The sequence below is a fragment of the Anomalospiza imberbis genome, chromosome 13 (genome assembly GCF_031753505.1).
Source record: "Anomalospiza imberbis isolate Cuckoo-Finch-1a 21T00152 chromosome 13, ASM3175350v1, whole genome shotgun sequence".
Lineage (NCBI taxonomy): Eukaryota > Metazoa > Chordata > Aves > Passeriformes > Viduidae > Anomalospiza > Anomalospiza imberbis.
In genome coordinates, this window is record NC_089693.1 from 1,963,349 (window position 1) to 1,987,615 (window position 24,267).

The 24,267-nt window shown below is 43.8% G+C and overlaps 2 protein-coding genes across 9 annotated transcripts in view; one reads left to right on the plus strand and one right to left on the minus strand.

Moving 5' to 3' along the window:
• Window positions 1-164: 164 nt before the first annotated feature.
• On the minus strand, window positions 165-15,262 carry DIS3L (DIS3 like exosome 3'-5' exoribonuclease). 2 transcript variants are annotated; one of them, XM_068203529.1, is made up of 18 exons: window positions 15,181-15,262; window positions 14,971-15,120; window positions 12,000-12,153; window positions 11,138-11,266; window positions 10,443-10,578; window positions 9,511-9,687; window positions 8,525-8,603; window positions 7,514-7,693; window positions 6,791-6,960; window positions 6,295-6,456; window positions 5,364-5,611; window positions 4,512-4,604; window positions 3,428-3,961; window positions 2,517-2,671; window positions 2,257-2,432; window positions 1,455-1,600; window positions 768-942; window positions 165-695 (listed from the first exon to the last, which is right to left on the minus strand). In XM_068203529.1, the coding sequence occupies exons 2-18, from the start codon at window positions 15,113-15,115 to the stop codon at window positions 384-386; spliced, it is 3,171 nt and encodes a 1,056-aa protein (XP_068059630.1). In that variant the 5' UTR covers window positions 15,116-15,120; window positions 15,181-15,262; the 3' UTR covers window positions 165-383. The 2 variants fall into 2 exon arrangements, with proteins under 2 accessions (XP_068059630.1, XP_068059628.1); XM_068203527.1 differs by lacking the exon at window positions 15,181-15,262 and having other exon boundaries at window positions 14,971-15,148.
• A 740-nt stretch (window positions 15,263-16,002) lies between these two features.
• MEGF11 (multiple EGF like domains 11) overlaps window positions 16,003-24,267 on the plus strand; it is a 273,843-nt gene continuing 265,578 nt past the window's right edge. For all 7 annotated transcript variants that reach the window (XR_011003600.1, XR_011003601.1, XM_068203530.1 and 4 more), the window contains exons 1-2: window positions 16,003-16,357; window positions 21,618-21,708. The gene's annotated coding sequence lies outside the window, so the exon portion shown is untranslated. The remainder of the gene's footprint in view (window positions 16,358-21,617; window positions 21,709-24,267) is intronic.

The following is a 24,267-nucleotide window of genomic DNA, read 5'->3' on the forward strand; positions in this document are numbered from 1 at the left end:
AAGCCACTTCCCTCAGGGCAGCACATGTTCCTTTATGAAGGAATTTGCTTTCTGTATCCTTGTAGGGAAAAAGGAAGTACTTAGGTTTTAAGAACTTAATTTATAGACAACATGAGCAAAGTAATTTTTTGAATGATTTTTAAAAGAACTCACAGCACACTGTCTTCAGTCTGAAATACGAGCTTTAGCAGGTATAAAATCTTTTCATAGCTCATCCATACTCATAATCAGATAAAAATAATTCATATTTAAAATAGATATTTAGCTTCTTATTGAAAGGACTCCTGAATATTTAAATAAACTTCTTTTTTAAAGATCCCCCTAGCACTCGTGCACAGTGAACAGGAGTGGGACGGCCCCAGCAGCTGGTGGCAGGTCCCAGTTCAAGTCCTGATGTCCTCTGTCACATCCAGCAGTGCCAGCTCCCGGATCTCCTCCAGCAGCTGGTACAGGCTGGGCCCCTTGGTCTGGCAGAACTCCCGGGACTCCTCATCCATCACTTCCACCCTGGCTCTCTCTTGGGCACGCTGGGCCTCCTCTGCAGACTGGCTGACTTCTTTCACCAGGTCAGACTTCACCACGTGGAAACTCCTCTGGGCAGCCTCCGTGTCCGCAGTGTGGTGCGGCGCGTTCCTGACGATCTCCAGCTTGATGGTTTCGGCGTGGCAGCGGGCCGTCTGCACAAGGATTCTCACCTGCAAAGCAGCACTGTGTTTAAATTTCTGACAGTGCTACTTCCCTCTCCTCCCCTCACATGAGATACTCACTGTGATGTGATCAAAAAGGCTCAAGGTCATCGAGTCTCCAGTAGCTGTAGTGGAGGTGATTTTATGCTGAGAGCGATGGAGGGATCCAGGCTTCCACTGGCAGCTCCCAGCCCCTTGACAGGAGATGACCAAGCCCTCTTTGTTTTTCATGTAGGCTGCACCTTTGATCCCATACCTACAAAAGAGCAGAGAGAAGCTGTTCTAACCATTTTCAAAACCCGCAGGCTGGCTGGGATTGTAGAAAAGGAACGGGAAGGGGCAGGCACGGCAGGCTGATAATCCTGCCTCAGGAACACTGCTATGTGTTGTTAAAGAAACCCAGACTTGAAAACAGCATGCAGTGACTGAAGTGTTTTGAGAGCAGTGAAGCAAAAGTGAAATAGTCAGTGATCCATTATCTTAGTGCTGGGTGGGGCCTGGAATGGATCAGTGATGGGAGAAGAGCAGCTTTACAGGTTTTTCCAGACAGATCATGAGGAGATAGTTCTCCATTTTAAAAGAAGCTCCTTGAAGAGCAGCAGCATGTTTGCCCTGGGTTCTCTGTAAGGCAGCAGCCTTTTCTGCCTGGGGAGGCTCTTGAGCCAACCCTGTGGACTGCTGGAGATGCCAGATGTGAATGGAGCTGTGCCAGGCTGTGCCCTCCCAGCATTCCAGCAGCAGCAGGTGTCAGTCCCAGCCCCGGCTCACCGGGGCACGAAGACGAGCACGCCGTTGGTGCGGATGGAGTAGACGACCCCGTCGGCCACGCAGCGCTCGTCGCTCTCGGCGCTCCTGTCTCGGAAGTACATGCACTGGAAGAGCTCCGTGGACTGCTTCTGAGCGCGCTGGGCTGCCTGCCAGCACCCCCCACACAGAGACAAAAACCTACGTCAATATTCCCACAAGCATCTCTGGCTTTGATTTCCCAGCTGCTTTTCCCCATTATTTAGTCTCTGACTGTTGCCCTGTTCTTTTGAGAGTTTTAAAGTTCTTCTAGAAGTTTTCTATGCCTTCTAATGTTTACATATTTCTACTGAATCTTCTCACACTGTTCATGTAAATAATGATTGTTTTGCATTCTTCTTTGTAGGTAGAGAGAACTGATGGACTGTTAGTTTGACCAGTGTGGTTGGAGAGGTGGCAATTTCACCCTCCAGTCCACTGTCACTTTTACTATTCCATACATAGTGGAGTCAGAAAATAAAATGTTCTCTTTTAGTTCTTTTCTTCCCTCTTCTGCATCTAACATCCATGTGTGAGTTATTTTGTGTCGTAGTGTGACATCTTACCTGTCCCCAAGAAAAATTACATCTAAAACAAAATCCTACGCGCAGTACAAGTGAAGTATGAACACTTTTACTACCACTCTCAGAAGAAAACTGGTATTTAAAAAAACCCCAAAGCACTACAAATAAAAGTGAAGTGATACTCTTAATCCAGAGAAGGCACAGTCAGGACTGGTATCCCATTCCCTAGGGCACCACGGAGACTCCCACGAGGACGCCCTTACCCGGTTCCTGTTATTGATGTGTCTGCACAATTCCTCCAGATCCTTGTTACTGATGTTATCCTTCACATCCCCCGTGGCTCCCCTCAGGGTGGCTGCCAGCAGGAGCCTGTGCACAACGATGTCAGCGTATCTCCTGATGGGAGAAGTGAAGTGAGTGTACTTCTCCAGGGCCAGCCCTGCCAAGAGACAGGAACAGGGATGAGCAAAGCCTCCCCCAACAGTTCAGAAATCACAGGAAAGGCAGAAAAGTGACCAGATACCATAATGATGAAACTGCTCCTCGGGACAGGAGCCAGTTGAGAAGTACAGGGCGTTGGACATGGCCTGGGTGGCCATGGAGCGCAGCAGTTTGTTCACAATGGGATCCGAGGGGTCGTTTGCTCTGTCCAGAGACTCGGCCAAAGCCTTGTTAGACCTGGCAAAAAGGTGTTAATTTCAAAGAAAATGACACCATCCCTGGTTATAATGGCTCACAATTCACAACAGCATAAAACCCACATAGAACTTAATAGGTATTCATACAAAAATGGCAAGCAGAGCAACATTGAAACTCTCAATGCAGTTTAGTAACAGCTCTGCTCTAAGAAAATGTTTAGAAAAATCCCAGTTTTCAACCAGTTGTCTGCTGCAACCTGGAGAACCAGGGACTGGAGCAAACTCCATCCTGTGCAGTACAAGAGTGAGCTGGTCCAAACCTTTGTGTCCAGCACAAATGGGACAAGGTGACACCCAGGTCACAGAGACTCTACTGATGCCCTTCACCATGGTCTTCTCATGTTATCTTGCCCAAGTAATTCTGAATTATTTTAAGTCATTTAAAATGACTTCATTGCACAGAATTCACCTAATTTAAACCAATACTCTCTTATGCAGGAAATACAGTGCAAACAAGGCCACTGCAGAGCTTGACCACGGCACAGGGACTGAACAAATGTTTTGTCTGGGTGTGTCTAAAATTATTTAGCCACTGCCATTTGCAGTACAGCCAGAATAACGCAGGCAGCTTCTCCTGGTCAGAACATCATCAGAAAGGTTCTGATAAAACTGCTTTTAAGAGCTGCCATGCAGTGTCTCTTAACATTGATACTCAGAGCAGGAATTGTTTAACAATAACATGGCCAAATAGTTAATTGCTTAACTGTAATTACAGAACTTTAGTAATAAAAGCTACCGTGTGTCTATTGAGAAGCCTTTGGCACTGGCACACTCCCGAAGCTCAGCGAAGAATTCCTGGCGCGGTGGAGGGTGCTGCCGCAGCAGAGCTTGGTGGGGAAAATCCTCGGAAATCCTTTTGGCCACCCAGTGGTTGGCCAGGATCATGCATTCCGCCACGGTCTCGTGCACTTCCAGCGGCTGCTTGGGGATGAGGTCATGGATATTCCGTTTGTCATCCAGCTGCACCCGGATCTCGATCCCTTCCAGCTCCAGCGCGCCGCACCGGTCCCGCTTAGCCCGGACGTGTCGCGCTATGTCGGTGAGCTTGGATATGGCCCAAACCAGCTCAGCCAGCTTCTTCTGCCTCGTTCCTTCATCCAGGCTTTTCAGTTCCAGGATATCCCCCACGACACTCGTGTCCCCATCCAACAGTCCCTGGGCTGTCTCGTACTCCAGCTTGTAGGCAGAGCGGATCAGGGTTCTGGCGTACCGCACCCTCAGCATCTCGTAGGATTCCTTCTCCAGCTCCCACAAGACGCTCACAGCGTATCTTAAAGACAACACCACAGTTCTGGAATAGTTCTGGTAGACTTAAACTCCCATTGCAAATACATTCAACTCTTAGAAACTTATAGATTTAATTCTGGTTGCGGAAGCATCTTTTTCTTCATGAAACCAGTGCTCAGCAACACCGCTAAATAATGCACTTGCCTTTCAGTCTCATGCATCACAACTGAAATGAGGACTAGCTTCACAGCAGTATCTTCAATTCACCTGCTGAAGCAGAGTACCCCTAAGGTGTAAGGTCTCCTTTATGTTAAAGCAGAGCTACACTGTGATAGTTATTTTTACCCATTTTTATTTCATTAGTCAGATGCATACACAATGAACATCTCTATACCCTGAATATCCTCATGCCAGCCTTGCATAACCTCACGCCAGCAGCCAACTGAGCCTGTAAATTGATATAAACTGGTCTATAAAATTCACCCTACCTGTGGCAGAACTGAAAGGTAATTTTTAATGTATACAGTTCTCCCAGTAATAATGCAAAATGACTTGTAGAAGTGTCCCTGCTGAGAACAATTCCCAAGCCTTACCTGTCCACTCCGCTGAGGAGGGAGCACAGGTCAGCGCTGAGGACGGAGGGCAGCATGTCAAAGCGCCGGTCTGCCAGGTAATATGTGGTAGCCCTGGAACAAAACACAGCTACTGCTCTTCCCACCAGTTCTCCTGGGACTATCAGCATTGCTCCACAGCCTGATTTGAAAAGGGTATTCCCACAGAACACTGACAGGTGCAATACCGAAGTTAATTATTTAAATAGCTATTTGCATAGTACAACCCTCTCTTTGCCTTCCTTGGTATTTCAGCTGCCATGAAGGGCAGAACCAGGGCTGGACAAAATTTGCTCACTGAAGAAGAGGTGACTTAATCAAACATCTCTGCTGCCTCCACATTATACTTCTTTGAATCTACAAAGAATACAGTTCATTAAGTGATTCAGCAGTTTAAGTTCAAGACACTGGCAATAAAAGAAAAAAAGAGAATGAAATATTTGCACATTAAAAGACAAGACTGAATATGAAAACATAAGCCTGACAAATACCTCTGGAATTAAATTAATGTAAGACTTAATTCCATTTTGTGGGTGTTCATCTCCCTTGGAATGCAAACAAGTGGTTTTTAAAAATACTTTAAGTCACAGATGTTAAATTAGACTATAAAGCAAAGAGGAGTGATTAGAAGAAGAAACTTGTATAGCTTTCTGGAAAAATGTGTCCAAATAAAAGCAGAATGTCATTAGTTACCTGATAGTTTAATTAGCTTTAAGAAGTCTTTAGTAAGACATGAAAGGTGAAAGCTTGTTTCTTTCCCTCCAAAGTTTCCTTAAGGTAGCATCACAAACTCCTGAGCTCCATAGATTTTCTAATTTCCAGGAAATAGCTTACCTTGCTCTGGCCTCAACATCAGTGTAGGAATTTGCTGCCACGAAGTGAGTCACATCTGCAATGTGCACCCCCAGCTCGAGGTTCCCGTTGGGCAGAGTCCTGACAGAGAGAGCATCATCCACATCCTCACAGCCCTTGGGGTCAATGCTGAATATCAGGTGGCTGTCTCTCAAGTCAAGGCGTTTTTTCACCTCCTCTGGACTCACTTTCCATGGATTCTTTGGAGAACTCACTGGCATTTCACTCATCTATACAGAAATATTGTTGATGAACATAGATTTATGTATTTTCTACAAAAAGATGCCAACAAATTAGATTTAATTAGTTTTTCGAATTCTTCTTTTGTTTCGTTTTCCAAGTCCATCACAGTTACGTTACAGAAAGTGTGGAAAAAATTCAAAAGAATTCTATGTGTATTAGTAACCAATGTTATTACAGTGGTGATACTGCAGCTCTGGCAAATATAACCACTACATATTGTTTTTTTAGTCTTCTTCTTTCCATTAATTGTAGGGATCATCAAAATAGTTATCTATGAAAGCTGGTTCCTCTCCCAGTTGAAAACAAAGCATTTAATACAACGATTTCAGTAGGATGAGGCCTTTAGGATCAGCAGCATAACCACTACTAAAGACAGAAAAATCTTAAAAGTCTAACTCAAATTTGAATTAAGAGTTTGTAATCTTCTCCTCACAGCAAAAGGATCATCTTAAAATCACTACTGACTTGAAAATCCATAGTATCAATAGAACCACTGATCCAAGAGATTGCAGAAAAATAAAGTAAAATAATAATAAATTTTCAGCTTTCAAAGCGGGCTTTCAAAAACCCACTAGCAACAAAGATGTTGAGCTGTAAGAGGGTCCCTCTCTTTGAGAAACAAGACCCTGGAAATGAACAGAAAAGACTGGATCTGATCACAGAGACAAACCTGGATCTCCGAGAAAGGGGCAGCACAAATGCTGTTCTCCACCAGAATAGCTGCAATTTCCCCCTCGAGATCTCCAATTCTCCCCAGCACTCTCACAAAGTGCCCGTTCGGGTACAGGGAAGTCGACTCCCAGGAATCGATGCGCACGACAACTCTGTACTCCTGCAGCGAGACAGCTCTGTTAGAACAGCTCTGTGCCCCTGAAAAGTACAATTTATTCCCCTAACACAACCTTCAATTTAGCAGAAAAAAACCAAAGCAAGTGCTATGTACGTGCTCAGGGCAGCTGGACTGTGGCCCAAATTCAGTACTCAAGCTTTGTTACCTGAAGCTGAAGTGGTCCTGACAGGAACTGAACACAATCCTTCCAGGCAGAAATTGAACCCTCACAGATTTTGTTTTACCATGTTTTTGTCAGGGAAAACATCATTAGAGCCTATAACGCCCACACAGCTTTGTAGGAACACAGAACAGAGAAACACTTCAGTTAAATTACCTGCAATGCTTCAGCCTGCTGAGTGCTGATCCGGATTTTGGGAATTCGGTAATCCCAAGGTGTTACAAGGACTTTCTGAGCATTTCTGCCCTGGGACTGGCTCTCTTCTTTGGAGGGGAAAGTCACCACATAATCCCTCCAGTTCTTCTGGATGATTCCAACTACTTTACCTTTAAATAAGGAACATTGTGCATTAAAGAATTAAACAGAACCAAGAAAGCAAATATGTGGGAGGTGCAGGATATTCACTGCTTTGTAAAATCAACTGATGTGTCCCCAAATCTGTTACAACTGCCAACAACATACGGTGTGCAGACAATACAAGTGTGTCATAAACCACTGTTGGCACAGGCAGATTTTAATGAGCTGTAATTTATGTGGAGACTAACTCATTGTATAGATTTCAACTGATACACAACATAAATTATTCAGAGATTCCCACTGCTGCTGAAATGTGGCCAATTCTAGTAATACAGAGAATTTTTAATAGAAAAGAGCAAAACAAAACATGATTTTCCTACAAAAAGAGAATTAACCTCTAGAAACTTTTAGCTCTGACCTCAACAAACTTTTAAGATGCAGCTACAGCTGCAGAGTAATAATTTCAAACAAGACTCTAAGTTCCCATGCTACCCAGGCTTGTCACACAGGGATACTTTTTCACCTAACATTTTTTTTCCCCATTATTTATCAGCAGGGAGTTAAAAGGATGCTTCTCCTTACCTGTGGGCATAGGGTCACCTGTGGTGTCTGCAGGTGCTTTGTCCTCAGTCTCATTTTCACAGAGGGCAACAGTCCTTCCCTTCCATTCATGTACAGGGAGCAACTCAACCACAACCACATCCCCGTGGATCGCACGATTCCGAGCCTTGGCCCCGTAAACAAGGATGTCACTTTGAAGTTCTGTGTTTAAAAGGAAACAGAACTATAATCTGCTAAAAAATTTCAAATCCCTCCATTCTTGGCAGCATTCTGCTAAAATAACAGAAAATGACTTTTCCAATATGATCTCTTCCAAAAAGGACTACTGGCAAGAATTATTTTTTCTGGGTTTTTTTTTAAAGTATCTTTTAAGGAATTCTGTAAGTGAACTTTTGGATAAAAAGCAGGATAGGCTGGGATAAGTTCATTGTTCTTAGGCAGCAGCGATAAAAACAGACAGCATAGTTAAACTGTGAAAGACCACAGGATTCTGGGGAGGATTCAGAATAAAACAAGCTTTTAAATAATGAGTATATTGAGCACTGGTTTGACTGCAGGGTCTGTCACAGGAACATTTGAAAGTAGTTATTAGTGAGAGCTGGGCCAATGTGTCTGTGCAAGGGCAATGGACTGTTCCTTCAAAGGTGCTGATTAGTAACTCATGCCAGAGAGACAATCCTGCATCATTTTGGATCAGCTTCATCCAAAAGGCAGTTTTCCAATTATGTTCACAAAGACCAGCTTCCTAATCCTGCCAACATCTCTGCAAACTCTTACTGCAGTCAAAGCAGTGATCACCTGAGGTTAGAGCAAAGCACAGGGACAATTTCCACCAGCATTTCCCTTCAGAGAGGTGCAGGGAAGCAGGACAAGAGGCCAAAGTACGGCCAAAGGGGGTAAGAAAGAGGAAGGAGTTCGCCTCACAAATTCCACCCTCTGGTTAATCTTCAGCCTCCTTTCTGGCCCATGAAAACCACACAGGCACGGCAGCGTCTCAGCCCTCATCTCCTTTGATAACTGAACACTTCTCACCTGTGTCTTTGCTGCCAAACCCCTGAAGCCGAACAAAAGCTTCCAGCTGTGCTCGGTGCTTATTGACATTCAGCGCACCCTGGAAGAGACCAACAAACCGACCAATGAGTGAAACAGTCACCTTAAAAATGGACAACTTTAAAGGATAACATTTAGGGGGTTACAATTATTTTTACATGAATTAGTTTTTATTGAGCCATAGGTTATGTTGGACACAGCTGTTCTCCCTAAAGGGGGGAGTTCAGGATGTAGGGCTTGAAGTATTCACTTCTGGAAAAGTAAATTCTTTTAAATGTTGAGTTTATTTGTAAGATGCTAAATGACATTTTACTCCAACCACAGGCAGTGTAAGATTACCTTTACTGCCTTTGCAGAGAATCTGGCATTATTCCAACAAGAAAGAAAAACCTCAGTATTTCTGTTCATATTTTATTCCTGCCTCTGCTGAAATTGCCAAGAACAGAAAAAATCACTGCCTCTAATTCTTTAAATAATTTTTAAAAGAAGGACACTTGTCTACCAACAATCCATATTAAGGCCCTGAACAGCCATAAACCTGTAAATTAATTTAATTGACTGGGAGATCTCTGTGCAAATGAAGTTAGAACTGCTCTGCTGCCTTTGTGCAGCACTATTTATATTTAAGAATGAGTTCTCACTGCTTCAAATCACACCTGGTTTTTCAATTTACAGGTACATCACATATTAACCTGAAGAAAAATGCATAGCAAATTTCAAATCCTCTACAGATGATTCTTACTTTTAACTTCTACAAGACAAAAAAAAAATCCACACGTCACAACACAGTGTAGGGGAAATATTAAATATTTCAAGAATCCTAATCCCTTCCATCCTCTTGTTTTTTGTTTTCTTTCCCTCTTCCCAGCACAGCCATATTTCTTTCTCTTATCACTTTCATTCAGGCAACTCAAGGGATCAAGCACAAGACTGCACTGTTCTGTGTATGTTCCCTACGTAACAAATACCTGCAGGTATCTTCCAGACTTGATCCCAGCCTCCAGTACTTCCACAGGTAAGTGCTCAGGATATTCCTTCCCATGGTTCTCTTGGCTTTCACTCTCCCGTTCACGCCGAGCTTGGACTATGGAGTCAAAGAGCTCATGGGCAGCCTTCAGGTCAGGCCAGAAGTTATCCAAGTAATTCTGTATGCACAAATAGAAATAAACAGAAAAGTACTCTGAGATCTCTGTTCTTTTAATAATGCATTTGGAAAGCCCATAATGGACAGGATCTGTCTCACACTGTACCCAAATAACACAATGGTAATGATGAGTTTGCTCTAAACCCCACACTTCTGTCCCAGGTCCAGCCTGATCCACTGCTAAATACAACAAAGGTCAATCAGTTTGGTGCAGTTTTTACTCAACATGCTTTCACAGCTGAACGTAAACACGCCATCCCCAGATCCCACCGAGCACCAGCGGTATCAGAGATGGACACCAAAATGAAGAATCAATTATCTTCTCAGACGTCACTGTATCCTCAGCAGCTCAGGCAAAGTAACTGGCAGAACATTGTTGATGGATATTTAGGCTACCGCTGCTTATGGACTGCTTGCACTCCAGATTTAGGCAGCTGCCTAAGGGAACTGGCCAATGCTCATCAATAGCAAATTCCTTAAAAACAAGGAAAGCAAGGAAAAAGTCTCCTAAGAAAGATGACCTCTATCATCAGAGCTGCTGCTTAGCTTTCCAGCTCTCTGCTTTGCTCACTGCTATTGGTTTTTCTGACGTTCCCGTAAGTGACATACTTGCTTGCTTTGATAAATGGAGACATGAGTTACCATCACAGTTTTCTGGAATGTAAACTCTGACATGATCTGCAATATACTTAAATGTACTTGCTTCATCATTTTGATGCAGCATAAAGGAAACCTTTTATTTTTCTGGCACGTTACCTTGAAGGAAATCACAAACACTCCTTCTGTTTCATTTCCGTACTGCCTGATAGCATCTTCATCTTCTGTTACCATAACAACTGGCATCTGACCCAGGCAGTGATTGTGATACCAGGCTGCTGCATTGTAAATATTCCTAGAAAAGCAAAGTTTGAAATAAGACTTCTGGCACAGCTCATTTGCTACTTGCAAGATTTTGCTGGCTTTGTATAAATGAGATTTTGATTTAACACTCAGACTTTTGAGAGATATACACCAAGCTACAGAAATGTTTTTCTGCAAAAGTGCTCCTGTGCCACTCTTAAGCCCCACAAGAAGAGAAGAGAATAGAATGTTTCCTCCCCAATACATCCTCTTGTGCCCTGGCTGCAACACAACATGAAGTTCCTCTGAGTGATTGTAAAAAGCTGGCTGGAGGTGCTAAGACTCTGATGCTACTGTGTGACTTTAAACTGCTCCAGCTTTTTCTTTAGCATTACAGCATTTAATTTAATCACATTTTGTCTATTTCCAGAAGAAAACAATGCTGGTACTTTTATAATCATAAAGCACAGTGCAGACTATTTCCAGTGCCTGTGAAGTGTTGCAGAGCTAAGCAGGGCAGGAGCATGAACTCTCAGTAGCTGGTGCATGCTCACAGTCCTACACACAAAGTCATGATGCTGTGCAGTGACACTGCAGAGGTTCAAACAAACCTGGTCTGCCACTTCTCCAAGGAGTCTCCCTTCTCCCTGGGCAGGTAGCAGTGCTGGTGAAATTCATTGGCAAACACAGTACAGTCGTGACGGGGATCCTTCAATAGATTCCGTAACTTGTTGTACTGTCTGCAATGAAAAAAGAGAAATATATTCTTGTGCCTGCTTTTGATAATGCTATTTTAACTCCACGTGAAAATACAGCTGAAAAACTCCAGGAAAATTACTGCACAGAGAAACGCACTCATTAAATTACACCACTGGTGATAAATCCTAAACCATCACCTGCAAGCAAACTTTTTTAAGTTCCATCGTGAACACATCTGATTTTAAACATACTTGTTTTCCAGTGAGCCCCACAAAACATCCTAAGTGTTCAGAAACTTGTTTTGTTTGTCACTTTTGGGGCAAGGGCTCTTTCTTCAAAAGCCTTTGTGCTTTAGAAATATGGGAAGGCCCTGAGAGCAAATTTTACTCTGAAATGCTATGGCAATGCCCAGGTTAATGTCTGGTGAAATAAGTACCAGACAATAATATTAATTGCTCCCCAAAGACAAGTGCTCAGGCATCAACACAACAAACCAAGACCTGTCCATAATCTAGCTGTGGGCACATCATAGATCATTACAGCAAAGTCTAATTAATTCCTGTCACCAGCCATTTGATTAATTAAAAATGCTATATGTTTCATATTGCTTCTATCAAGTGAAAACTATGCCAGGCATTGATATCCATGGATCACAAAGGATCCCTTCTGTAAAACTACATTAAGACACTTGAAAGGCCTAAAGGATGATACATTTTACAAATCAGTATTTTTACTTCAATCTAAATAAAAAATAAGTTCTTATGGGATAAGTACCTTCGTCCTTTCTGATGCTGCACAGCCTGACAAGCTGTTTGCATGAAAAGAATTCCTTTCAGCTCCGGAAATTCCAGAATCTCCAGGTACTCCTGAACAACCTTGCAGTCGGGGACAACGTAGTGTGTGACATCATCTGATAACAATTTGCCATCTAGAAGATAACTCAGAGTTTCAAGGTTCAAACTTTCAGTTGCAGTAATGGTTTCTTGAAAATATTTCCCAATGTAAGAAAATTAAGAGTTGTGTCTCCTCAAATGGGTACATTTCTTTTTCTGATGAACAAAATTATGGATTTTATGGTTTACTTCTGTGGTACAGTCCATCAATTTGTGACAAAACCCTTTTGCATCCACTGATGCCAAACTTTTGTGCAAATTCTATCTAGAGGAGTGAAAAATATTCACTTTCATTATGAAAAGGCTATAGCTTAAGAGAGAAGGTTACAGTTCTTTCTTCTCTGCTTCCATATGAAAAAGGGACTATACATCTGGCACAGAAAATCTTTTCATGGAATTTCTAAAGGCTGTAGAATTATGAGCAGTTCCTTTACTGTGCTCCCACAGCTCTCTCTGTTCAAACACACCATTTAAAGAAGGCTCTTTACATAAAGGAGCACAGGTAAGGCTGCACTTGGAGAAAACCACCGCTACTGCAAAGAAAAGACGTTTTTAAACTTAAATTATTAACCATCAGCGTTAATTTTCTTTATAGAGATTCTAACCCTTAGGAATATGCCATCAAAATATCAGACACAACACATCACAGATGACATGTTAAAAAATACCTCAAAATTCAAGAATTTAATTGCTTTTGGTATTTCAAAGATTACACAAAAGCTTTCAGATGGGAGGGGATCTCCACTGTATTTTTTCTTAATATCTACTTATTCTTGATTACACTGAACTCACCACAGTGCAGGCAAATGATACAGAATAAAGTATATAGATATTGACAAGTCAGGTTACTTCAATGTATTTCTTAGAAGCTGACACGGGACAATCTTTGAGCTGTGACCACAAGAAGTGTGAATCCAGCACAATTGTGCACGCAGTAACCTGGCCTCATCTCACACCGAAGGCTCATAATGGATGATGGCAGCAGGCATACAAGAAAGCTAATATTTATTAATAATTCAGAAGAGCATTAGAAGTGAAATGTCACTGGAAGATTTATGAGCTGTGCCCATCCAAAGCTATCCTTGCCTAACCCATCCATCTAGAGCGGAATGACTCCCAGGCAGGCACAGCTCACCCTTACAAGCACCTGCTGATGTGATTTTTGCAGGCAGTCTCTCGCAGGGCATGAAAGATTTGCTCAGCACACTGTGTAGAGTCAGGAAGGAAAACAAGTATTTCCCTCACATCTGGGTTACCTTGAATAATCACACAGGGACATATTCTGACAGTCACCTGTAGCACATTTTACATTTAAGTACAAATGAGGGGGAGCTAGGGGCAGCAGGAAAGGTTAGAGTTTTTTCTGATATGTGCCTTTAATTCACCCTTGAGGAATTCACAACTAGATGCAGTATTTTAGGGAGCGGTAACTAGCCCTGATCTCCTAGATAGCAGTAATACCCTATAATGATCTAAGTAATACACCTTCTGCCCTCTATTGCAAACTAAATCAAAAGTGAAACCATCTATGACAATCACCATTCCAAAGAAAATAAAAAGTGTCACAATTCTCAACCTTTTCTTTCAGGCAAGTCATTTGGTCGATTTCAACAGGTTGGATATTATGTTTGTTATTTACCAGTCAGTTTCCTGCATCCAATAAATTGTGCTATTGAAAAACAACAAACCCAACTGAAATATCAACCACAGCTCTGGTGATGATCTACGATGCACATAACAGCACCACAGTACGTAAAAACAACAACAAATGCAGACATCAGAGCCTGGCAGCCTTCCCGTGTCTGAAATGCCCTGATATAACACAGGCAATTACATTTAATTACTGAACAGAAATAGCTGCTGATGCAGAATTACAATGGCCTCAAGATAATGGCTTGGCCCCATTGTAATACTTAACAGGTATGTATAGAATTTAACTCATGCTATAAACCACCACCCTGCAGAAATTAATTCATTTTAAAGGATCTTTTAAAACAAGAGAAGGGGAAAACTGAACAATCCTTTAGCCTTTTATCACTGTCAGTAAACTGTTCACAGTTAAACCCTCTAACAATCAACTCCTCGACTCCTTCCACTCTTAACGCCTCGTTGATTTCTCAAGGGTCTTGCTTTAAAGGAAAACTATTGCTACAGCCATGATTTGTTCAGCACCATCCGGACACCCCAGGACGGGGATCAACTCCTTCCCCTTCAGGGATAACCCTTGCCCGAGGATCACCCTCTGTCCTCAGGGATCCCCTCAGCTCAGGGATCACCCTCCAGGGATCATTCTCTGTCCTCCGGGATCCCCCCAGCTCAGGGATCACCCTCTGTCCTCAGGGATCCCCCCAGCTCAGGGATCACCCTCTGTCCTCAGGGATCCCCCCAGCTCAGGGATCACCCTCCAGGGATCATTCTCTGTCCTCAGGGATCCCCCCAGCTCAGGGATCACCCTCTGTCTTCAGGGATCATCCTCTGTCCTCAGGGATCCCCTCAGCTCAGGGATCACCCTCTGTCCTCAGGGATCCCCTCAGCTCAGGGATCACCCTCTGTCCTCAGGGATCACCCCAGCTCAGGGATCCCCCCAGCTCAGGGATCACCCTCTGTCTTCAGGGATCATTCTCTGTCCTCAGGGATCACCCCAGCTCAGGGATCCCCCCAGCTCAGGGATCACCCTCTGTCCTCAGGGATCCCCCCAGCTCAGGGATCACCCTCTGTCTTCAGGGATCATCCCAGCCCAGGGACCACTTTCCCCTCAGCTCTGACCCCGCCACCCACCGCCCCACGGGCGATCCCGGCTCTGTCCCGGCTCACCCCCGGCTCCCCCCAGTCCCCTCACGGCGGAGCCTCACCGCGGGCGCAGGCGGCGCGGCACTGGGCGCTGCGGCACAGGGCGCTGCGGCACGGCACGTCGGGCCGCAGGTAGTGCTCCCGCACCACCCGCACGGCGCGGCCCTGCTGGCCCCGCAGCTGCAGCACCTTCTCCGTGCGGAGCATCGGGGCGGCGGGGACCGGCCGGCAATGGCGGGGACCGGCCGGCAACGGCGGGGACCGGCCGGCAACGGCGGGGACCGGCCGGCAATGGCGGGGACCGGCGGCCCCGAGGCCGCGACTGCCGGGGCGCCTGCGCGGGGCGGGGCGCGGGGTCACAGCGCGGGGATCGGCTCCGACCGAGGGGCGGGAGGAGAGCGGGTGGGGCGGGCTGAGGGAACCGGGCACGATCGAGCGGGAGGGACCGGGGCGGGCTGAGGGAACCGGGCGGGAACGAGCTGAGGGAACCGAGCTGGATCGAGATGGGGGAACAGGGGCGGGCTGAGGGAACCGGGCTGGATCGAGATGGGGGAACCGGGCTGGATCGAGATGGGGGAACCGGGGCGGGCTGAGGGAACCGGGCGGGAACGAGCTGAGGGAACCGGGCAGGAACGAGCTGAGGGGACCGGGCTGGATCGAGCTGAGGGGACGCGAGCTGTAGGACGGGTGGGAGCGAATTGAGGGAGCTAGAGGGACGAGCAGGAGCGAGCTGAGGGGACTGGAACCGGAGCTGAGGGACAGCGGGGACGAGCTGAGGGAACCAGGGCGGCCCTGAGGGACGGGCAGGAGCGAGCTGAGGGACAGCGGGGACGAGCTGAGGGAACCGGCCGGCTGAGGGAACCAGGGCGGCCCTGAGGGGCGGGCAGGAGCGGGCTGAGGGGACTGGAACCGGAGCTGAGGGACAGCGGGGACGAGCTGAGGGAACCGGCCGGCTGAGGGAACCAGGGCGGCCCTGAGGGGCGGGCAGGAGCGGGCTGAGGGGACTGGAACCGGAGCTGAGGGACAGCGGGGACGAGCTGAGGGAACCGGCCGGCTGAGGGAACCAGGGCGGCCCTGAGGGGCGGGCAGGAGCGGGCTGAGGGGGAGCCCGACCTGTGCAAGCCCTGAGGGAGCTCGTGTGGCCGGGCGAGCACAGAGGGCGGATTCCCTTCAAGTGAGGGATGCGGTTGTGTGAACCTCCATGGTCTTTCGCGTCATCTTCCAGAAGAAATTCCAGGTCCGTTCCTCACCCCTGATTTTGTGTGATCACATGCCAGAGCACTCCGGGAGATGGGGATCAGGGAAAGGGTGCATGAGGAGAGCAGGCAAGCCCTAACGACAACTTATTTTACAGTAATCGCCAATATTGTCCTTCACATTTACAGAGGGGAAGATAAAGGCACTGACAGATGAAGTCTAGTCCCAGATGAAACAGAAAAGCAGTGGAAGGTCAGGAGTCCAAAGCAGTGTCTCTGGGTCTGAGTCAGTGCTCTGTGTCTGTAATGCTGCCAGTGTGGCATTTTGGGGATGATTGTTTTGACTCTTAGAAAAGCATTCATACTTTCTCAAATAATAATTGCCTACACCGTAACTTCACTTGAACATAAATACATGGTGAGAGCTGTGTATTGTTTGTCCTTAGGAAGGGAAAAAACCACTGGGAAAGAGCCAAGGCAGTATGTCACTGTATGTTCCTGTTTATTCTACTTCTTATTTTTCACATGTTTTATAAAATGTGTATCTCCAATGACTAATACTTCTAAGTAGCCAATTTGTGCCAGTAAATGGAAGCACCATCTGTAAGAAGCTGATTTGCAGGAGCCAAGTTCTGAAACATCTGAGGAGGAGGAGGTGTTATAACTTAGTGAGAGACGACCAAAGTGTAGACTTGGGTTTGGGAGTCAGGATGATTTCAGATGTATTATGTAAGCAGGATGTGAGAGGAAAAGGGAAATGGAGAGCAAAGTGATGGAGCTCTTGTTCAGCAGGAGCAAAGATGAAGTAACCCATGCTGATAGAAAGGGTAAGAAAAACACAACATTTGGGGAAAAAAGACATTTAGTTGACGTTTGAAATGTAGCAGATGCTGATTGCTGACACAGTGAGGAACACAGACCAGCGTGCTTACTCAGTGACATTCAACGACTGTAATAAAACGAAAGTTAATTAAGTAGAAGTAGCTGAGATCACTGCTCTCATTTGTGCGCTGTTTCACAGAGGAAAATGGAAGACCTTTGGGCCAAGTTCACGCCCTGGGGATGCTGTTGAGTAGCTGCACTTGTATTTATAACATCCTAGTCTGAACAGTTTTATCATTCTTGAGTTTCCCCATTTCCTTCCTCTCTTGGAAGAAACCTCAAATGATTGCAAAAGGCCAAGCTGGAGTCACCAGAGCCAAAGAGAACTCTTGCCACTTTATCTGACAGCTGAATTTGTCCCTGTGAGATCAGAGATGAACTTTCATGCTGTGGTATTTCATGCTGATCTGATAATTGTCTCTACACAAGGCAAGACATTTGTGCAGGGACAGCCAAAACTAGCAAGATAACGTGTGCATGTTTAATTGTTTTAAAATAAAAATTGCAAAAACATTGGTGTATCAATATTAGAAGATCTTACCAAATCTTGAAGAATAAAGATGATGTGAAGCCTGCTTGCAGAACTATGGGACATACATTGCTTCATACAGCTTAACTCCAAAAAGTACTTTGTAAAGAAAAATGTCCTGGTAGAAAGTATTCCTCACTTTGTGCAATGGCCCTGTGGATAACACCGGCGAGTGCCTGAGAGGCTTTTATTTTCACACGGGCAGTGGAAGTCTTTAAAGTTGTGCCTCCTTGGGATGGGAAGTGGGAGCCTCTCTCGGGAGCTCTTCCTGCCTGGAGAAGCCTGTCAGGAGATGCAGGACAGATTTCAGAGTGTTACCTTTTAACAGAAGTGTTTGGGCCAAGAAATTTGAGGTCACTGGAGAATACCAGCAATTGGCTCAAGCTTCTGAAGCCTGACTCATCTGACAAATGCCACAAACAAGAGGCAGAAGATAAATCTGGGATCCACATAGTCATGGAATCAATCGAAATTGTATCTTTCAATTTGAAAAAGGCCTTTTTATTTTTTTTTCCCTTCAAATACTCTGTGACTGAGGTAGAGGATGCAAGATTTGATTATCTTATAGCATATTTTTGAAGCTGGTTCTCCCATTCTTAAAGCAATTGTGGAGCAATTGACAATTCAGCATCTCCTTCTAACTCATCCTAAACTGGATAAATGCTCCCTTCTCTTGGAGATTCCTTCTCTTGGATCGCTGGCTCAGTAAAAGCCAAGTATTGTAAAAATTGCACCCACATCTAGGAAGGTCTCAGGATTAATATGCCATTCCTTGCACTCATAAAAAAGAAAGATATCAGATGATCTTAACAATGTCTGTTTTATGTAATCCCATGTCCACTGGCATTAATTATGTCACCCTACTTTAATTATTTTTGTCAGATCTCATGTTAATTAGACTCTGTTATTTTGCTTAGGATTGCACTTTGACTGATGATTATCTCATTTATCCTTTAAAATCATTTATACAGCGTTACAAAGAGAATGCTCATGTTCTTATTCGTGCATTTTTGGGTTTCGGAATATTGTCCGTGGATTTCCGTTCATCCAAACCCCCTTAGTCCTTTGCGTCTGCAGTACCAGACAGCCCCGCTGGGGGACGCTCTGTAATCGATTTTGGGTTGAAATCGGAACTTTCGCTTGCCTGCCCGTGTCTAATGGGCTAAAATTCCACCTTTCAGCTTCCGTGAGCAAACTGCTTGGAGTTGTTTATAGCATAAAGAGACAATTTTCTCCACAAAATAAACTAGAAAGTGATGCTGCTCTATAATGAAATAAAAAAGGCTTGCAGATCTCTTCAAGCATGTCAGGAATATGAAACTACACGATGTTTACAATTATTGGAAGCATAAAAGCAATTTATCACAATACCTGATATTTACTATAGCATGCATTTGATCTTCTTTCCCCCACCCTTTTCTTCCATGGATGCAGTTCAAAAGTTTACAGCACAGGAATGCAAAGCTGTGTACTATTGCGTTTCACTTATTTTCTGTACCTTGGCTTAGTTTATCCCAGGGTTTCCCACTGGATTTACTGATGAGAGATCCTAAATATTATTTAAAGGGAAAAAAGCCATATGCTGAGATGTTTAGAGTGTTACACTTTGTCTGATCATGGAGCTTTAGGTTGTTTGCAGCTGATAATAACTTGGTGTAGTCCAAATTTTCTGCTTTCATAAAATATGCTCATATTTGTTGTGCTAGAAATTATGAAAACACTTTGGATCAAATGAGAAGGTCACCGTATCAATCATTTGCCATCAAAATACATTTGATTTGGTGGGAGCCCTTGCACTGAGATGATGCTCAGGGTTGTCTCAGCCTCCAGAGCAGCTCCTGCAGGGTTCAGAGGATAATGGTGGTCAGAGATGGAAAGACCCAACAGGTCAGATTTTCCACCCACTTCCAAATTGGGAGTGCTCCCTCTGGTACATCTCGCTCAAGTCTGGGGTCAGTGCTGCACAATATCATGCTCTAAGGTTTATTTATTTTTATACTCCAGTAAATAGAAAACAGAATAGCAAGGGTGACTTTTTACCCCCCTGCTTTCAAAATAACAAGAAGTTTCTAGGTGAAGCTGATTAATTCCCTCTTAGGCTCCCATCAGCAGAAATTAAATGGGGTTGACTCATGGGGAACTCTGCAGTTGTGATTTGCTCTACAAATGAGATATAAGAGGTTTTCCTTGAGAGCTCAATGATGTATAAAAGGAAACTAAAGGAAAATGTATTACACTGCATTTCTGGGCTGCAGCTGTGCATCTTAGGTGCCTTAAATTCTTCTTACTAAAAGCCCTTGAGCAGAAATTTTATGCCCATAACTGCTCTATCCTCTGGCAAATCATATTGCCTGACAGGTCTGGGTAAATAACAGGTTACTCTTAAAAAAAATACAGAGGAAAGAATACAAGATTTCAAGATTTTTTTTTTTTTACAATTACTGTCAAGAACTAAATCTCAGCCAGCAAGTAATTCAGGAATACCTAATTGTACATGACAATACTTTAACCTGTGCTGCCCAGTTCTGTATGTAGTGATATTATTTGGGTTTCCTTGATGTCCCTGTGTGAGTACTGACCAGCAGTGAATATTTTTAATTGAATGTAAAAGTCATAAAATGACATATGTACTGCTAACCACTTATTGTGCAATTGGAGATTTTCATTTGGCAAATGTTCAAGCTTAAAATGTGTTTTTCATGATTATTCCCCTTATTAAAGCTCATTTGCTATTCATGGAAAGTGAGCACAAAAGAGATGTGAACAGTCAAAGAAACTAATTTAAAAATTCAAATGAATATCCAAGGGAAATGGATTTCAGTGTTTGCCCAACTCTACTGGGACACTCAGCTGCTGAACGTCTCCTTAATGGGTGCCTTTGTCATTGTCCTCAAGGCTTCCATCACAAATGCTGGATGGCTCCTTACGACTTCATATTGCAGTCATTATGCAAAATTCATTCTTGATATGGCTAAAGTGGTTCATTAGAGAGAGGCAAGGTGAGAGCGTGTTCACCATGTGCCTGCTGCTTTTACAAATGAGGTAAAAACTAATTTGTTGTGATACTGACTACTGAGTTTAGTGTGGAGCCAAAGGAACTCGGGTCTTTGGCCCTTGCTAAGAGCTGAGACATCCAATGGCCTTGCTCATCCTGGCCTCAGGGACATCAGTTATCCCTCTCTGGGTCTTAGTGATGGGAAGGATCTGATCATCGGCTGTGGGAACAAAAAACAGTAACTGATGTTTATTTTCTACTTAGGCTGAGCTCCTGCAAGCTAAATTACCCCTTCATTCTTCACTTGCTTTCCTGGCAGCAGGATCTGCATGCAAGGCTCCTTCCTCTCCACTGCTTTCACCCACGAGTCTAACTGAAGTAAGTCAGGTGGTCAAGAGCTGTCCTCTACACCTGAAAGAACCACCAAAGTGCTGCTTGTTACTACCTCACTAAATGGTGTAGTTCCTTATTATGCTGAAAATACAAAGGGATGTGAGTACCACATAGCTTCTAGGGATAGAAAAGTGAAAAAACATGTTGCATCATTCAGCCTGAGACTTTGGAGGTGCATTTACTCATGCAAGCTGAGGTCAAAGGCTGATGCTTTTCAGAAAGGTCTTGCTTCTTAGCCAAATTTTTAACTGCTTCAATTAAAGAAGATCAGATTCTTTGCCTGGGGTCATATGGCAACTCAGTGGCTCAGCCAGGGTTTGAGCCAAAGATCCATTCTCTTGGTTCATCACCCTTGAATGTAAATAGGAAATTTAGTTCTGCTTTATGAAGGTATTAGGCAGATTTTATTCTTTTATATTTCTGGATTGTATACAATATATATTTCTGAAAGAGTCTGAGCTGCCATTATGATGAGGAAATAGTCTAATGGGTAATAAAATTTAAGAGAAACAAGATACAAAAAATGTTTCCAGAGGAAGAAATTGGACCTTGAACTAATAGTTTGTGGCAGCTGATAAGATGTGGAACTTTCTGAGGATATGAAGGACATTAGAATGCCAATCAAATACCAAAATGCTCATTTAACTTAGTGAGAGGCTGCCTGATCTTTTTACACTGATGCTTATTTTAGGTATTTCTCTACTCTTTCCCCAGCTGCACATTGCAGAACGCAGTGTGTGGAGGGAGTGCACAGCACCAGTGTGAGCAGGTGTCCCCCACGCTGGATGAGCTGGTGCAGCTGCAGGTTAAGGGAAAGGTTTTCTGCTGGTGCAACAGGAAAGCCAAAGAGCAGCCCCAGCTGTGGGACAGAACTGTTCTGGACTCTGAGGTGCCAGGAATGCTCTTACTCATATGGCAGCCCATACCTTCAGAAGCATGGAAGAAGAGGAGGGGCAGTCTCAGATTATTTCTGTCTAATATTTTTGCTTAAAATTGAGTTCACCATGTTATTTTCCAGCTTATTCACCACCCTTCCTTATTTTTTTCCCTTCTAGAATGTCCCATCCCTTCAAGTTTCATTTTTGGAATTTAATATCTCATGTTGATGATTTCTGTTCCATATCTTCTCTTGATCCATTTCTGCTTCTCTTTTAGATTCTGTCTCCTTCAGTCTCCAGCTAATGTCTCCCCATATGTCAGATTAAAAAAAAAATTTACAAGATGCTGGGCTGTGAAAGGAACTAGGGAATGTTTATGTGGTTGCAGCAGGCTGACCATTAAAGTGACTTTATTTCTACAGCATTTCAGATGCTGGGCTTGACAGTTTCATTTCCGAAACTATTTATACTCACAAAAATCCATAACAGCATTTCCATTATTTCCTTATATGATTTTTTGCCTATATTTTATCAAGTCATCTTCTTCTATTCAGGCCTGATTTCAGACAACAGGAATACAAAGTGGAAAAATCCTTTCTAAAAGAGACTGTAGCTTTTTATCTATTAATTCATCTTTCTGTGTCCCAACACATTTTTATCTCAGCCTACTTTTCAGTTTCTCCTGTTGATTTGATCCAATGGAATGACATGCAGGGGAGACTCAGATGAAAGTTACACCTGAAAAGGGTGTGTGCTCAGAGCTGAGGAACCTTACTGAAGCTGCCTTCCTCATTATCCACCCAAGTCCTCTTGCAGCTCTGGATCCTGATTGCAGACCATGCTGTATCAAAGCAAAGGCCAGGCCTCCCACTGAAAACACAGAGGGAGTAGATATTTTACTAAGCTATCACCACTGGACATCACATCAGGCTAGGATGGATAAAAATGAAAGATTTTATATTCTTGCTTTTCTAAATATCATGCTGTCAAAGCCTTTATATATGTGATGTTCTATTTTTTCATCATTGCAAGGAAAAAAAACCAACCTAACCATAACTTGCCATTTTGAAACGGAAACTACTGCTAGCATTAAATATTCTTGAACAACATCAGTGTATTAAATTCTGGCACAGTTTGCATAAAGAGGCTGTGTGGCAATTTGTAAGAAAATGCGAAATAAACATGTTAAGAGTAGTCAGGTGTAACTTGTTCCTTGCCACAGTAGTAAAATCAGTGATTCCCAGGCTTTCTTATGTGGCAAATCCTTGCCAGCCCTCAGGACTCCTGCACAGACCCCATCAATGCCAGTGGCTGTTGCAAACAGAATAAAGACAACATTTGTTATGATTTCACAAATCAAGTTTGGAAACCACCAGACATAATGATGGCTTTGATTCCCTGCAGCTCTACACTCCTGTGGCTCTGGACTGTTGCTGTGACTCCAGGGAAAGGTAGGGTAAGCTTGTGATGGAATATAATGATAACAGCACTGAGGTACTGAGCACAGTCCCTTTTGCTTGCCTTGGAGAGATGCTGGCCCAGGAAGGTCAGCAGGTTGTTTGCTTCCTGCTGAGCTAATTGGCAGGGTGACAGCCACTGCCTGCCAAACACATGCATTTGTTTAATCTCTGCTGGTTGGGGATGAAAACCACCAATAGACAAAAGAGGCCTTCTTTAAAAGAGCTGATTTAGAGCTGGGTGAAGATGGGTTCTCCCCTTAAACCCCAGAATGTCAGTAGTAGCTGCTCTGGATGTGCACAAATAGCACACAACCAAGCTCACTTTGGATCCCTTTTCCCCTGACACTGTAGTAGGAAGAGAGGGGAACTATTGATCTTGGTATAATATGAGAAGTTACCAGGATTAGGTAGATTTGGCATCTGTAGTTTTGTATTTAAAAGCTGATGCCACTTGTAAGTGCAAGATTGAACGGATTGTGGGAGAGGCGAGGAGCTTCCTGAACTGATTTAAGATGCACGAAGCTGCTGTATTAAGGACATGTGCGAGGCCCAAGAGAGTCAATGCAAAGAATCTTCTTAATGTTTATGGGCTTTTGATCAAGTCCTAAAGACAGACTCAAGAGCTGAGATGTTTTGACTTTGAAACAAAGGCCCTGGTGCAATTATATAATTTCAATTATTCTCTTTAAACTGGTGTGTGTTATTCATCATTCTGATCAGAACATGCTTTGTATCTCTGTCCTATTTCTGGTTTGATGATTGTGTTAAACTTGATAACCTTTTGCAGGCTGTGAAGTTGTACACTTCCTTCAGATCCTCTGTTTGGCTTGTGCAAGTGCTTTTTAAATTTTAAAGGACAAAAATTTGTGTTTGTTTTTGCCAATTAGGGATTAGCAGGGGCTAATCATATTCTAAAACTATAGGAATGATTGTGATAAAGTTAGTGACCCTTTTCAGCCTGAAAGATGTACATTCCTTCATGTAGATTGTCAAAGTGCTTTTTAAGTTTTAAAGGGCAAAATTTAA